Source organism: Pituophis catenifer, unplaced genomic scaffold, assembly GCF_029215685.1.
Source record: "Pituophis catenifer annectens isolate HBS135680 unplaced genomic scaffold, rPitCat1.0.hap2 SCAF_2, whole genome shotgun sequence".
In the NCBI taxonomy this organism is placed as follows: Eukaryota; Metazoa; Chordata; class Lepidosauria; order Squamata; family Colubridae; genus Pituophis; species Pituophis catenifer.
The window spans coordinates 79,700,534-79,717,327 of record NW_027256882.1 but is presented as its reverse complement, the minus strand read 5'-3'; the positions used below and the strand labels follow the sequence as shown (position 1 = coordinate 79,717,327).

The 16,794-nt window shown below is 36.3% G+C and overlaps 1 protein-coding gene across 1 annotated transcript in view; it reads left to right on the top strand.

Annotated features, from left to right (window-relative positions):
* The first annotated feature begins 3,409 nt into the window (after positions 1 to 3,409).
* The window catches only part of SLC6A11 (solute carrier family 6 member 11), a 114,859-nt gene continuing 101,474 nt past the window's right edge, over positions 3,410 to 16,794 (top strand). Inside the window, exons 1-5 of the mRNA XM_070933672.1 lie at positions 3,410 to 3,434; positions 3,827 to 4,062; positions 11,315 to 11,449; positions 12,302 to 12,442; positions 13,915 to 14,005. Of these exons, the coding sequence (XP_070789773.1) occupies positions 3,843 to 4,062; positions 11,315 to 11,449; positions 12,302 to 12,442; positions 13,915 to 14,005 (587 nt within the window). The 5' untranslated portion in view covers positions 3,410 to 3,434; positions 3,827 to 3,842. The remainder of the gene's footprint in view (positions 3,435 to 3,826; positions 4,063 to 11,314; positions 11,450 to 12,301; positions 12,443 to 13,914; positions 14,006 to 16,794) is intronic.

Genomic DNA, 16,794 nt, shown 5'->3' with positions numbered 1-16,794 from the left:
ATAAGAGAGGAAGGAGTATTAGTATGTTCACCATCTTGAGTCACTATTAAGTAATAAAGGCAGAATCAAAATCTAATAAACAAAGATAAAATAAAAAAGATTTCAAGATACAGTACGTGGGCAATGGTTAACAATAGATTGGGTTTATTACTTTAAAAAAGTAATAAAATAACTAATAGACAATTTTATTTCAGCTTACTAAAGCTTTGTCAAGCTAAGGAAACAAAGCAGTTTTTGAAAACAATGTGCTTACTGATAATGGTGAGTGGTTATTTATAACACTGCATGATTAAACATGTTTACTTAACACTATTTTTTATTTCACTGTGCTTACTTTTTATGAAAGTGATTCATATTTTAAAATGATTCACCTGTATAGTTCCTTTTTTAGATTAAATATGAGCCATATGCTCAAGGACTTATCCTAACTTGCGTTGGTACAAAGTACCTGTGACATTACAGTAATTCATCACATTTCTTCATTTGTTCTGGGGACTTACTGGAAGGGTATGATAGTGGCTGTAACAATGGTTAATAATATTTATTTTCAATTAAGGCAACATTCTTACGCACAATAATCTAGGAATCAATCTATTGACTAAAATAAGATTTCTGTGAAAGCATGCTAGAAGCTTCCCTGTTTTGAACTCATTGAAGCAATTCTCAAGAACATCCCTCAAGTATATCATATCATTAGTGCTTAGACATTTCATTTATAAAATATATCACTAATATTATAGGATCAATTATAGTTTCATAATATTAAAATTAATATTAAATATTAATTTTAATATTCCTGGGTTTTAACTAATCCCTTTGTCATTTATTCAAACCCATATTATTTAACACAGTTACCATATCACATATTTCTAACAAACACATGGTTGTAGCTGTGAAAATAAAACCAAGTACTGAAAGATGTCACACATTATATTCATAGGTGTACATCTAAGATATTCTTGGCACATGCAAATGTAAAGCACCAATCTGATAAAGTTTTCAGTTATGCATATTATACAATCATGCTTATCAAAGCACTAGAACTAGTATGCCTTTCCTGATCATTCATGTGTGACATTAATGACACACACAATTTGCTTCGGTATTAAATAGCTCCAAGTGTACAGGGCCGGCAAATGTCCATCGATTCAGCCCACCAACGCTGCATCAAACACAATGGATATGTATCATTTATACTTTTTTTATTCCCACCAATACTTCACACGCATTAAGTTTCCTTTCCTCCTATAAACTGTGTATTCTCTGAAACATCTTATTTTCAAATTCTTAAAATTATTTGAAATCCAGCCCTTAGATATGCCTTTCTCACACTTTGTTTCCATGGATTGCAGGAGCCACAATATAGCTTCTACAAGTATCATCTATATATCTATTTCCTCACAGAAATGTAGGACATGCTCCCCTTTTCTTCTTCAGTCTCTAATTTGGCTGGTTACAAATCCTTTCAGATCTTCCTTCCTTCTTTCCCCTCTCCCTCCCTCCCTCCTTCCCTCCTTCCAACACATAACATTAAGCATCATTTGGTACAATACATTTTTGATTTAAGCTCTTTTCTTGTTTCTTGATCAAAGACTGCAAAAAGGAACTGCAATTCTTCAACTAGATTACTGTCTTCAACATTTTCTCTCAGATTTTGGTACTTGCAAGGTGAGCAAAAGAAAGCTGTAAGCAAGAGAAGACAGTAGCTGCTCTTACTTTCTCTCTCCTTTTGTCCCATGGAGACCTTACTTGATTATGTACCATTTAATTCCTAGTGAACACACTAGATTTTCTCCATGATTAGCTCTCCCTAATCTGGTTTAGAACTTTTAGAACTCGCAACATTCTGCACTGATGGTGACTGTGATTGAGTCCAGCTGCTGGTCACTTACTTATGGTCCCTTATAGTCTGCCTATACATGGCTCATTTACCCCAGTCCAATCTGAGGGCTGATTTACTTCCAACCCACACATGATCCAGCATGACAGAAACAAAGAGTAGGTGTAGGTCCCCTGAGTACTCTAAGGCTTGTTCCTTTCCATATGGGTTGTCCGTGCAAACCTAGCTCTTCCTGCTGCCTTCTCAAAGCTAAACAGATCATCTGAGTTGCTGAGGAAGAGATCAGGAGAACACCTGGAAAAGTTGCCAAAAAGAGGTCGCATGGAATCCCTCTGAAGCTCCCACCACCACTCCCTTCTCCCAGTGAGATGGCCGGAAGGAATCTGGTTCACCAGGAAGGATTTGGGTGATGGTGGGAAGGGAAGAAATGTCTTCTCCTCTCAAGCCACATTTTAAATATTTCCCAGAGGTAAGGTGACTAAGCAGGGCAAAAGTGCTGCTCCTCCTCCTCTGGTTCTAGGCAACCTCCGAACCAGGTACCAGAGATGCTATATACAGTCCAGAAGAACAAAAGAAATGTCTATGGAGATTCTCAGGTCATGGTTGTCCCAAAGGTGCTTTTTCAAGAGGTGATTGACCATCCAGCCATAGCTGAAGGAGCTTCTTGGATGAGAGCGAAACGTCTTCAAAGAAAAAAACCCAGAAAGTCCAGTTGCCTTTTTGAAAAAGCACCTTTGGGACAACCATGGCCTGGATGACTGAGAATCTCCATAGATGGCAGCTACACACACACACACACACACACACACACACTTTTTGTTTGAAAAAGTGTGAATCTCTGTTGGTTCTGTCTGAAAAAACACCTTTGGAGCAAAAGCCCCAGAGAGCAGGGTGCGGTAGCTGAATTCAGGCTTTTAACTCTTTCCCACGGACTGCAAGGCAGAACTGAAGGCTGTCTACTCCTTGAGTAGAGTAGTCTACCCCTGTCGCCCTCCTCTCAAAACAAACGCGGCTGCCTTAAAACCGCCCGCGGTGTTCCTAACGTGCGCGCTCAGCCTCGCCGTCGCGTGTAGGTAAGCAGATTCCCCCCCCCTCAACTCAAGGTAGGTCGCCCCCCGATAGTTTACGAGGAGGTGGGACCGAGGCAAGGAGCGGGGCGGAGGAAAGGGGATCGATGGCGTGGGGTGGGCTGGAGGGTGTGTATGTGTGTGTGTGGGGGGGGGGGGCGTTGTTGCACGTTTCCTCCGCATAGGCTGAGCAGTCTAAATCCCTTTCGGCTGTGCGGCGTGGCCGGAGCGGAGCAGCTTTTGCAGCCGGGCAGCAACAGCGCGCAGAGAGAGAGAGAGAGAGAGCGAGAGCGAAGGCAAAGCCGTCGCTGCCTATCACGCGCCTTTCCCTCGCTGCTGGTTGCCGCCTCCGCCGCGGGCGCCTGCCTCAGCTCAGCTCACCTCGCCTCGCCTGCCCTCCCTCCCTCCTTCCTTCCCTCCCCAGGCGTCAGTGCCACAGGACGGCCCAAAGGTCTGGTGGACGGCAGCCGCAGAACCAGCGCCGACCTCTTCTTCCTTTCTAGCCAAGAGCGCGGCCGGCGTCCTGGGTGAGTAGCGCTCAGTGGAAGAATCTGGCCTTCTCCCCTAGTCTGCACCAAAAAAAAAGAAAAAAAAAGGGAGGCGTCGGAGGCAGGTCGGGCAGATTTGGAAAGCTGGGCTCCTGGTTCAGGAAGGTGGGTGGCTGGGTGGGTGAGGAGAGAAAAACAGGTAGGCTTTCCCGCTTCGCTCTTCACTTCTCCCAAGTCAAGTCGCCTCCCAGCCCATCATCAGCAGGTGTCTTGATCTTGAGAAGTTGGCCAGAGCATCTCCTGCGCTTTTTGGTCCTTTTGTGAAGGATGCGAAAGCGGACCCGTTTGTGGTCCAAGGGGAAAAGCGGTTACAAGGAGCATCCCTGCCGTCTTGACTCCCCTTCCCCTCCTTTCTTTATATTCTTCTCCAGGCTTTGAGAGAGAGTCATGACAGCTGAAAAGGCTATCCCTATAATTAATGGCAAACCCGAAGATGCTCCGGATCCTGAAGCCTCCAGCACCAATTTGGTCCACAGCAACGATAAGAAGGTGCACGAAAGAGGCCATTGGAACAATAAAATTGAATTTGTGCTGTCTGTGGCAGGGGAGATTATTGGGTTGGGGAACGTGTGGCGATTCCCATATCTCTGCTACAAAAATGGAGGAGGTAAGATGGCATCCTGTCTTAAGTGCAGAGCATGCACGTGCTTTGCCCACCTGCTAAAACATTGAATTTGCTTAATGTAAGGGAAAGGAGTGAGGGGGGGGGTTATCATGGTAGGTTAATATTTAGACAACAGGAGGCTATCAAGCAATGGAATGGAATTTAAGGGAGTTAGATATACAAACCGGAAAGAAAAGGGCAGGTGATAAAAGTAGAGATGGATTTGTTTACTGTAGTTGTACTTATAGTTTTGTGATCTTTTGAAAGTGGGTGATTAGTACTTTAGTACAGAGACTGATGATGATTAATTTTTAAAGTAAAATATTTCCCTCTTGTCGTTGGAGACAAAAGTTAGAAAAGAGTAAGCCCATCATCAGCCTATAATTATTGGCAAATAGCAGCTTCATTAAATGCATGTTGAACAAGGATGGTATATTAAAATAAAGAGTGTATCGGTGTCAGTCATGTTTCCATGATATACATTTATATAAACATGACAAGAATAAATCTAATAAAATAAAATCTTTAAACATTTTCAAAACAAACTGAGATTTTAAAAACGGGTAACTTTAAGCAAAGTTAGCATTTATTTTTTCACTTGAAGTTTTATTTCTGTAAGTCATAGCAACAGGTGTATATATAGAGTTTGCTTGATGTGACACTGCAATCCTAAGTGTTTGCTTTAGAACCAAACCCCCAATGGGTCTCTATAGGAAATCTGTTCTCTATAGCAAATTTTGTTCTTATCTGCTTTCAGTAAATCCCAAATTTTCAATGATCAATAGAACAGCTAGATTTTATCATAAGCAAAGATAGACTTTCACAAAGCAAAGAGTTGCTCCTGAAGCCATTTCAGAATTTCAAGATTTAGACAACACAAAACAGATTTTCCTTCACACAATTCAAAAGAGAAAAATCCCGAACAGGGGAGAGAAACAGAAAACTTGTTTTGTAATTAACATTTTTACTTTTCAATCAGCTGAAAACTTTAGCACAGGTTTCCTTTTAGTTAAAATGCTTTTAAGAGGAATGGAGAAGAAACCTATCGAGTTGATGACATCCATGCAAAAAATGCAAAGCCTCAAACTGTTCTTTCTCTAAATAAATGAAATCCCTACCTCTGCCCCTCTCCCTTTAACATTCTACAGGTTAATTTCATAGGACCTTTTAAAATAATAGTCCATTTTATACCAACTCACAGACTTCAAACACTACTCTTGCACAAAACTCGTCTGTCTGAAATGAGTGTCCCTTTAGATTTAAAAGAAGACCTGCCAATTGCATTCAATTTAGAGCCAGAATGGTTGTTATTCATTTTCTGATGGAAATTAATGAAGAGGCTTATAAACACTTAGATTGGTTTTGGACCCAAGGCAAAATGGGTTGTATTAAAAGCTCTCTGGGGAGCTTAAAAAAGAATTCAAAACTGTGGTACATGCTTCATTTTGCAAACTCTATGGTTTTCTTTACCAAGGGTTAGTGGTTGGTAGCTTTAATTTTCTTAATTATCCTTCACAATCAATTAGTCTTCTTTAAATTCATGTACTTGGATTTTTTTCCCTGGATTATTAGGTATAACAGTATGCAGAGCTATCAACATTACGTACAATTCTGTATAGAATTGTAATTTGTAGCCATATTGTCTACAGAAAAGAATGTTTTGATTACATTGACATTCAGTATAACTTGAATGGTCGTATCTTGTTTTGCTTATTGAAGATAGAGCACAAGTTACTTCTTAGAATCTCTTGGGAGTTATTACTTTCTTAGAAAATAAATATTTACATGTCATACTCTTGTTTTATTTTATCGTATGGATGTTGTTTGAAAGCAAGTCAGAAGCTTTATTAGTGCTACCAACTCTTTGATCTTTGGTGAGCATGATAAATTAAGTATGTGATCATGACATGACACTGGATATAAGTTTACAAACTGTAATATTTTGGGGTATATGGTATTGTGAGCCATATTCCAACTAATATAATGCAGGAATGAAATGTCAGTATAATCTAAATGCCATCATTTGCATGGCAAATATATTTATAAATTCCATCATTACACTGGGAATAGGGTAACCAAAAAGAGAGATTATGCTGTGGGTATTTAGTATCAAGTTTGCAAAAAAAGAGAATGGCAGGCATTGAAAAACAAATTACAAGGAAAGAAAAAAAGTAACCCCATTACTAATGAAATTATTTTGTTAAAGTTATCGGTTTCAGTAGTTTCAAGACAACATAAATACTAGGAGTATCATTTTAAAATATTTCCTTGTTAAATATTACATCAAAAACAATGTAAAATTTTTATTTCAGCTACACACTCAAATTTATTCCATGAGATTTTGTTTTGTAATGATAGCCTTGATAAAGGATTTTATTTGAAGCATGTCAGTCTGTTACACAATAATACATTTTCCCTTGGATATTTCATTTCATCCCTTTGTGTTAAGTATAGAATTGAGCTATAATGCAATTCTGCAACTCAATCCATGGGTTTTGCAAGAATGTTTGACTGTTTTTAAGAGGACATTTTTCCATGCTATGTTGAATTGGTTGTGGTAAAACAGATTGTAGCCATCTCCAACTTTGACAAAACTGTACTAGCTGGAAATTCTGGGAATTGAGGTCCACCACATTTGGATTCTCCCTAGATCTGGATGTTAGCTATAGAAGCCGAGAGCAATAGCTCAAATTTGGCTTAAATCCTCATACTTCCAAAGTTCATGGGGCTAAAATAATTTGTTCAGGTGTTTCTTCTTCACTGTTGTTTTTCTGCTGATAATGTCCCGCAATTAATGTTGTTGCTGAAATGAAAAGTATCAACATGTATTTGGCCTGTTGCCTTTGCTACTTTTTTTAAAAAAAGCATGATGTGTTGGTGTGTTTACTTTTCTGTATTGCCTTCTGTTGCTTCATAGTGGCAGGAAACCAAGATGAAGTGAGACCTTCTGTTTAATTGTACTTATTGATGACTGCTAGTCTGTTCTTCATGCTTTTATTTTATGATGCTGAACCTAGGCAAGTTATTTTTATACTACATGACTAACTATTTTTTATTAGCTGATCAACCCTATTACCCTTATTTTCCAGTTTAGATGCATTAGTAAAATAATGATAAGTGTATAATAAAAGCAAATACATTCTGTTTGACTTTTTACACTATTCACTTAAATATATTTAGATGTGCAGTTTATTAGAAATGTATTGTTTTGTTAAGAGCAGCAATGTATTACTCGTCGTATCTTTGCTGTTGTTTAAATAAAGGAAATAACTCACTTGGAATATTTTATTCAGGAAACTCCAGTGAACCAAATGTCTTTACTGATTTACAGCCCCATTTTCATTTTCTTCTTATAAAGCTTTGTGCTAGAATGAAGAATATAATTCATTTTTGCCTGATTATGTGTATATAATAGTATCCTTTTTGAATATAGTGATGGCTCATGAAGAAATATACAAGTACTTAAGAAAATGATATAAGGTGAAACTTTATTTTTGATAAGAGGTCCAGTTTGGGTATCAAGTAAATCAACAGATTGCTGTATATTGGTACAACAGACTGTCAATATGAGTAATAGATTGAGTGTTCAAAGGAATTATATAGAGAAATTTAATCTGCCATTGTTCGGATACGTCACAATGTGACTTCTAAACCTCCCATATCCCATTTCTATTTTGTGTCAGAGCTCCCCAACTTCTGTCATGTGGCTTACGATGACCATAATTTTCAGACAGCACCACAGCTGGCAAGATGCCACGTTGAAATTTTAGTTTTATTGATTAAATGATTTAATTTGTTCAGATTTCTGTCCTGTCAGAAATCAGAAAGGTGAACATTTCCTAGCTGTTTACAGTAAAAATGTCAAAAAAATAACACCACAAGGAAATTATAATCAGTTCTATGGCCTCTACATCACAAAAAATGCACCTACATCTCAGGAGCACTGCAAGAATCCATCCTACCTATGAAGTAGTCCTGAAGCACCAGATCTTCATCATTGTTCAGAAATATAGTATGGAAGGAAAAGTCATTAAAAATGAGGAAAAATGTTAATCACTGAGAAGGTTTAACCATAATGGCCCTCAAATTGTCATTCCTTTTGCATGCCATTTCTTCCTGTCCAAATTGGATGAGCAGGGTTTTATCAAGTGTAGATCATCTCCAAGATAACTGAAAGTTTAACCATGTAGGGCAGGGGTGTAAAACTCATGTCGTCAGAGCAGCGTCATGTCACGTATCAGGACTTTTTCCCCCTTCGCTAAACCGGGCATGGGCGTGGCCAGCGCATGACGCATCTGGCCCCTGGACGGGAGTTTGACAGCTCTGATGCAGGCCTTTAAAAATGGCATCCAATACCTTAAATTGTATTCTGAAGCAATCCCTCAAACAATGAAGTTGCCACAGCATAAATTTCACATGGGGAAATTTAGGAGTATTCATAACTAAATAGACTGTTATATATCGAACCAGCTAAAGTTTCAATAGCAGTTTTCATATAAAGGGGGTTGCAATAACCTAATCATGAATAGATAAAGGCTGTCAATGTAGCCTCCCATTCCAGAAATAATTACAAGTGGCACACAAGATGGAACTGCACAAAAGTGCTATTGGCCAAAGGCTCTACCTGCATTTTAATGGGTTAACTCCTTTGCATTATTTCAAGAAATCTTGTATTTTTTTGTTTTCAGCATTTGACACATTTTACAATAGGAATGAATAGGTTCTGAAATCTAGAATAGGATTATGTTAGCCTTGCAAGGTAATCTAGACAAATACTATGTCTATCTTTATTGTACTGTAAATTACATCAAAAGAATCTTGCAAGACTGAAAGTATTACTCCCTTCTTTTCTTTTTACTCTCTGGAATATTAAGAATGGTCCTTCCTAAAATGCTTCCCAGGCCCACACTTTTAACTTTGTATCTCATCCAGTGATAAATTGGGCAGCCTTAGAAAACCAAGCTATAAATAAGCAAAAAAATATATTTAGGAAAATTGGAATAGCATGCATTAGGATATATTCAATGTTTCTCTAAAGCAAAACTAAAAATGAAATGAATTTGTAAAATAAAATAGAAGTGCTTTTACTGAACAGTTAAGATTATGCAGTTGATCCAAATGTTCTGCATGGTTCCGAACTAGTAACTCCAATATAATTATCTGTGGTAACATCAGGGGTGGGTTCTACTTCCCTTTACTACCGGTTTGCAACGGGAGCGTGTGTATGCGCAGATCGTCCATTATGACGTCCGGGCAGGTGGGCAGAGCCTTCTGCCACTTTTACTACCGGTTCGCAAGAACCAGACAGAACCAGGAGCAACCCACCACTGGGTAACATTATTAATAAAACTTACATAGATATAAATCTATAAAGCTGACCAGTTATGGAACCAATTAAGGTTTTCAAAGATAAACTTCTCTAGAAAAATACTTTTCTACTACTCTATTTAAATATTGAACAATTACTAATACTAACAGCATTTGAATGTATTGAGCTTTTTTCCATTGTAATAAAGCATACTTTCAAATATTGCATTTTTGCTGTAGAATTTGAAAAATAATGATATTTTTGTTTTTGCATGCTTTAAAGTTTTCAATGTATTATATGTACTGTGGCATGCCACAGATAGAAGAGTATCTAAGAATGTTTACTAATTAGTTTGAAAGAAGCATAGAGATACTAATGTACTGTATTGTTTAACTGGAAAAGTACATAATTATTAAAAATATACATAACATATAACTATATATTTATTTATTAACACAGTTTCCTATCAGATTGTCTGGTAACTTCACTTATTTTTAGTGAACAGTTTGTAAGAACTTAAGAATACAATTTGTAAGAACTTAATACAATGAAATTTCATTTTAATGAAATAATGGAGAAAAATATGTTCATTATTGAGGCAATCCTAAGAATGAGCAATGATTCATGTCCTCCACAAGAGGACATACTCATATATTGATGCATTGTTTTTGCCACTTTATGTTATTTGAATAATGATAGAAAACAGAGTGATAAAATTGTCTAGTGTGCACAGCATCCATTAGATTAAGTTCCAGTGAAGCAAAATTTCATAATACATTCTTTGTATGATGAATGCTACTAATGAGCAGAAATCGGTTATGGACTATATCCATCACATTATAATCATCAATATCTGATTTCCACATTTCAGTTTCTAGTGAAAGTAGGATTCATTGCAATAAACACTCTATAAACTCACTACAATGAGGTCATTTTAAGTTCATTCTAATAGCATGTATAGTGTACAGTCCATTCGAGTGTTGTTATATTTAAAACAGGAATTTAATGTCTATTTATAAAAAATATCGGTTTCAGCTCTGTATGGTAAGGAATTGCATGCAACTCAGATTGATTTTTGGGTAGATTTAAGTAGGTTTTGCTGGTAGAGATTAAAATTACTGTTATTTATTGCACAGTCATGAAGTTTTCTAATGGATATATTACAGCTTCATTAAATCATATTATTAAAAATTTTTTCCATACTTTAAGAAGTTTAGCAAGTTCATCATATTTACTTAATGATTAATACTTTCTTGATTGACTTAATTTTCTGATCTGAAATCATACCTTTTGAGCTCATATCCTCTGGCATTCTGCATTGATATTTTTGGAAATACCTTTCCAACATGAAAAGTTTATAATTTTTATATGTATAAAATTGGTATAATTTCACATGAAAACTATTTTCAATCTGGCAGCCAGCTAAAGATAAACATCATCCATTTGTATCTGTAAGTAAATATTTTTTTTATTTAGACTCCTATACCGCTTCATAGTGCTTTACAGCCCTCTCTAAGCGGTTTACAAAGTTAGCATATAGCATATTGCATATTAGCATATTGCATTAGCATTAGCATATTGCCCCCAACAATCTGGGTCCTCATTTTACCCACCTCGGAAGGATGGAAGGCTGAGTCAACCCTGAGCCGGTAAGATTTGATCTGCTGATCTGCTGAACTAGCAGTCAGCTGAAGTAGCTGCAGTACTGCACTCTAACCACTGCACCACCTCGGCTCATATAAATAGTAGTTTATAATCAAAAAATTGCATAGGATTTTATTCAAAATTTAACTAAAATTAAAATATTTATTTTTGCACTCAAAGCCATATCTTGTTTGTATTATGGATAGTCTTGTGCAACAATTGCATACATGAAATTAAATGTCTAATTTTATCTTTCTAAGCAATTAGGTCTCATTAATAATATCTATTCAATGTTTGCTTTAGGTGCCTTCCTTATACCCTATGTCATTTTCTTCATTTGCTGTGGAATACCAGTGTTTTTCTTGGAAACTGCTTTGGGACAATTTACTAGCGAAGGAGGAATTACATGCTGGAGAAAAGTTTGCCCACTGTTTGAAGGTATACATCATATTCATTTTTCCTTGCTATACATATTCAAGTATTTTTGTGAGTATAGATACAGAAGCACCTTTATGACTATCAAAAATATTTTACAGGTAGACTGAATTTTCAGTGTTCAAAATGGAAAGAACATTTCAAATCTTGTTGCCATTAATGACAACAAAATGTATAGTAATCGCCTAATTGCCTTTGAATGTGCAAAGATCTCATGAATGTTCTTTGTGTTTACTTACATTATCCGACTAATAAAAAATGCAGCATAAGAGTCTGAGGTATAAATTTGGGGATTCCATTTGGACCAAGAATTTTCTTCTTGGGAAAGTCATTGTCTCAGTTTTTCAACCTATTTGCAACATGGAAGGTTGAAATATTTGCTTGCCTTACAAATGAACTTTAGCTTAAGATTGTATGCCAAACCTTAAAAGGATTTGGAAAAAGTGATAAATTAAAGTTTGACCTATTGTATTCTTAATTTGGAATGTGCCCATTTGCTAAGTAGAAAAAGACCTAAAAACTGTTTCCTGGGTCCTTTAATCAGTTTATTTTTGGGTATTATTTTTCTCAGCCCCTGCCTTTGTTTTCAGTCTAGCCTGTAGCTTTGGGATTTCCTGATGGTCCCGCATCCAAATGCTAATTAGTTTATCCCTGCTTGCCTTTTTTCAGGGTCAGCTGGGTTCTGCCTTTGAGACAGCCAAACTTCTACTGTACATAGTGCATTTAGACTCTCAAAATTGGAGGATTCTGTTTTAGAAACTAGAGTATGTCAAGTATTCATTGAGCCTGTTTGCTATCTAACCCATGCTTTTGTCTCCATTTATGGCTAAAAAATTACTTTCCATTATTTTTCAGGGATTGGATATGCCACCCAGGTCATTGAAGCACATTTGAATGTTTACTATATCATCATTTTAGCATGGGCTATTTTTTATCTATTTAACTGCTTCACAATGGAGCTTCCCTGGGCAACCTGTGGTCATGAGTGGAATACAGGTACTAGCACAAAAGTGAGATAATGTTAATAATAATAATAATGTTAATAATAATAATAATAATAATAATAATAATAATAATATCATCGACCACCTGATCAGTGGGTGCAGCACAATTTCACAAACTGACTACCTACAACGCCATGACCGCATTGCTAATATCATTCACTGGAAATTGTGCCAGAAGTTTGGATTTGAGTACAGCAAAAACCACTGGGAACATCAGGTTGAGAAAGTTTTAGAGAATGAGAAACTCAAGATCTTGTGGGACTTTAGGATTCAGACTGACAGGCACTTGGTCCACAACACACCTGACATAACAATAGTTGAAAAGAAAAAAGTATGGTTCATTGACATTGCAATACCTGGTGATGCACGGATTGAAGATAAGCAGCAAGAAAAAATCACAAAGTACCGGGACTTGCAAATTGAAGTTGAGCGACTGTGGAAAAAGAAATTGTGTGTTGTCCCGATTGTAATTGGAGCCCTTGGAGCAATACCCAAAGGGCTACCCCGCTATTTAGAAATTCTAAATTTACTGGACTTGAACATTTTGACTCTATAAAAACCACCTTACTCAGAACAGCTTACATCCTCCAACAGTTCCTAGGTTCTTGGTTAGGACTCGAGTTGCTCAGCTATTAGCCAACCTCAAAGGCTGTGAATCTGATTAACCAATAATAATAAATATTCAGTTGACTGAGTTTCATGTTTAATGAATAAAATTTTATAATAATAATAATTTATTAAATGGTTCATCATACAGTCAGCCAGATGTTTACATTGGATTTGCCTTTTTTGTCTGCTTATTCAGTCCTTCCAGGCAGATGTGGCTGTTCGATGGTGTTGCAGATATTGTTGCAGAATGTAAGCTGTTCTGAGTGAAGCTGCCTTTTGCAATTGACTGATGATGTATTTAATCTCATCTCTGTAACAGTTTAATTTTATTAAGAACTGAAATTTTCTATCACCATTCTTATATTATTAAATAGCTTTGGAGTTTTGATCAGCTCTATAGTGTTCGGCTAAATCCAAGAATTTTCATGGATTTCAGTAATTTTTTGGCATATATTTCAGAAATCTTATCTAATATTGAATATTATCCAGCTAGTACATGTATCAATTCACTTATGAAGAATTTTTTTTCTTTCCCCAATTTCCGGAACACCAGCTTTACCAGTAGGATTATGCTACTTTCTCCCTTAACAGAGTAAAGCTTTTAGGTTGCTGCTTATAGCAGATGGTTCTCAAGCCAGTAATATGCATTGGGAATTAAATTGTAATCACTTGAATTGCAAAGCATTGTCATTTGTAAAGCCTGTTTCTACTTTTAGAAATTTTACATCTTATATTTCCGTTGGACAAAGGGAAAATATTGAAAGAATGGTATAATGGGAATTAATTACTAAAGCACATTACCTCCATAAAAAAAAATAAGGCAAATGTTATATAATTTTTTTTGTTCTATTATAGAACATTGTGTGGAATTTCAGAGACTTAATATGAGCAATTGCACTCAACAATATTTGCAGAATGCTACTTCTCCAGTCATGGAATTTTGGGAGTAAGTATTATTACCATTTTATTTTAATTGAAAAGGCATTGAAAAGAAACATTTGGAACAAATAAGAATAAGAAAATATTAGTTTCTGCCAATGGCAGAATTTTAAGTGAAAGTGATTTTCATGTATTCATCCAGGTAAATCAAGACACTTTTCCTTTGATAAGACGTACCAAATAATAATGACTCCTCCTCCTAGTGCTACAGTATTATCTAATAATATTTTAATAATAGTTACTATAAGCTAAATCTCAGAATTTCCTTTCAGATGTTTCCTTTCAAATGTTTTCTATGTGAAAACAATTTGCAACATTACATGTTCTATGGGACTAATGCCAGATACACATTTAATCCCAGCTAGTTGTTACCCAGATGATGTTGTCTCCACTTCAGAAGTTAGATAAGGAGAAGAACAAGGAATTTGGTGTAGGCTATACAAGGATGTTAAATATGTCCTGAAACAGGGGTCCCCAACCCCTGGTTCATAGACCAGCATTAGTCTGTGGCATGCTATTAACCAGTCCATGCAAACAAGCGAAGTCACATTCGTGGGATGCAGGCAGGATGCAAAACCACGCCCACTCTGGTCTGTGGAAAAAATATTTTCCCAAGGAATTGGGCTACGGTGCCCAAAAGGTTGGGAGTTGCTTTTACAGTATTGTCCAGAAAATGGCCTCCCACCGACCGGTACGCTCACGCAGGGCCTCCTCAGGGTGCCGCAAGCCAAAGAATGTAGACTGGCGACCCCCAGGGGGAGAGCCTTCTCTGTGGGGGCCCCTGCCCTCTGGAATGAATTACCCCTGGACATACGAAGGATCCTCGACCTCCGCGCCTTCCGTCGTGCAGTGAAAACCCTATTATTCCAGCAAGCCGCTCTGATGGGATAAATGATTTTAATTTGGTTTTAATGGGGTTTTAAAATTGGTTTTAAAATGAGAGTTTTAAATTCGGCCTATGATTTAATTATTTTAATCTGCTTTTAAATTCTATTTTTGTACATTGTTTTTATTATGGCTGTTCACCGCCCTGAGTACTTCGGGAGAAGGGCGGTATATAAATAAAATAAAATAAATAAAAAATAAAATGTCATAATTGTTTTCATGTATAACATACTGAACAGAAAAATAGAACTTTCATGATAAGAAATAAAACCATTGAATTCATGTATATAACTTTCATATTTTTGGAGACAATTATTTTGAATGAGACAGCAATTAGCTCTTTACCAGTGATAGTCAATTGTTTCTTTTGAGTGAGTAAGCTGAAAGTTTGCATACAGATTTCCTTGTATCGCTATGGATTTTCTTCTGGTAGTATTTATAACCAAAGACATTGTTAGTTGTTCTGAGATATATAAGTATACCAATGTTTGAAGAAACACATCACATTTGCACTTTATTGTTAAAAGGTTAAAATCTGTTTTAGGTTGAAATCCTTTGGCACCAGGGTCATCCTTCTAAGCGCCATAGGGTATATTGCATCTTTCCCTCTGACATCAGAGGATGTCTGTCCCTTCTCTCAGGCACAACGGTGTACAGGAGGAACAGGAATATGCCAGGGGAGAAAGGGAATTTTTAGGTTATGTAATCTGCTAAAACACAGTCTATGATGTAGACGTATCTACTGTCTTATATGTTGGCTTGTATTACTTTTTTAAGTAGAGTAGAATAGAGTAGAGTAGAGTAGGGTAGAGTAGAGTAGAGTAGAGTAGAGTAGAGTAGAGTAGAGTAGAGTAGAGTAGAGTAGAAAATAGAATAGAATAGAATAGAATAGAATAGAATAGAATAGAATAGAATAGAATAGAATAGAATAGAATAGAATTCTTTATTGGCCAAGTGTGATTGAACACACAAGGAATTTGTCTTTGGTGTATATGCTCTCAGTGTACGTAAGGAGAATAAAATACACTCATCAAGAATAAAAAGATCCAACACTTAGTGATAGTCAAGCTTACTAATAAGCTATCAAATCGTACTAGGAAACAAATAAAAATAATATAAATTGAAAGATACAAGCAACATGGTTATAGTAATAAGTGGGAAGAGATAGATACTAGTAAGGAAGAGAAGAATAATAGTAATACAGTCTTAATAAATTACTTGACAGTGTTGTTCAACCTACTGAATCAAGTCAGAGATTTGTGGTAAGAAAATATAAAGGTGAAAACAGTATAAGACACCATTGTCCTGATGGACAAAGCTCTGTAGGATCAAGATAAGAAAATTCTCTAAATCTTATTGATTCCTGCAGCAATAATAATGATTACTATGTTGGTGGCTTAATTAAAAGATTGTACAACTGATAGTATATGCAATATGTTTATCATAGGCCTTCTCAATTAACATGTTTAGACTGTTCTGCCAGTCTCATTGGAAGCAAGATTTACATTATTTACTACTTACGGTTTCATTGGTTTAAATGGGACTTAAACACTACAGCTAGTTTTAAGTGGACTTGATCTAATAATCTGTGATGCATTATTGATATTACAGTCAAGTGTTACCTGAGGTGCTACCACCCAGACAGGGCACCCAATCCTTGAATCTGAGTGCAGAATATATTTGGAAGTTTAATAGCTAGCCAGATGCCATATTCATTTTGAAAATAGGAAGGTAGAAATGAATGAGAAATTTGAGAGGCTGGTGTGCAGGGGAATGCTTTAGTTGGTTCATTATTTTAATTTTATTTTAAAATAGTTAGAAAAGATAGGCACTTGTTATACCTTAGGTATCTGTTGTAGATACCTAAGGTATAAGGTATCTGTTATACCTTAGGTATATATTGTATAATTT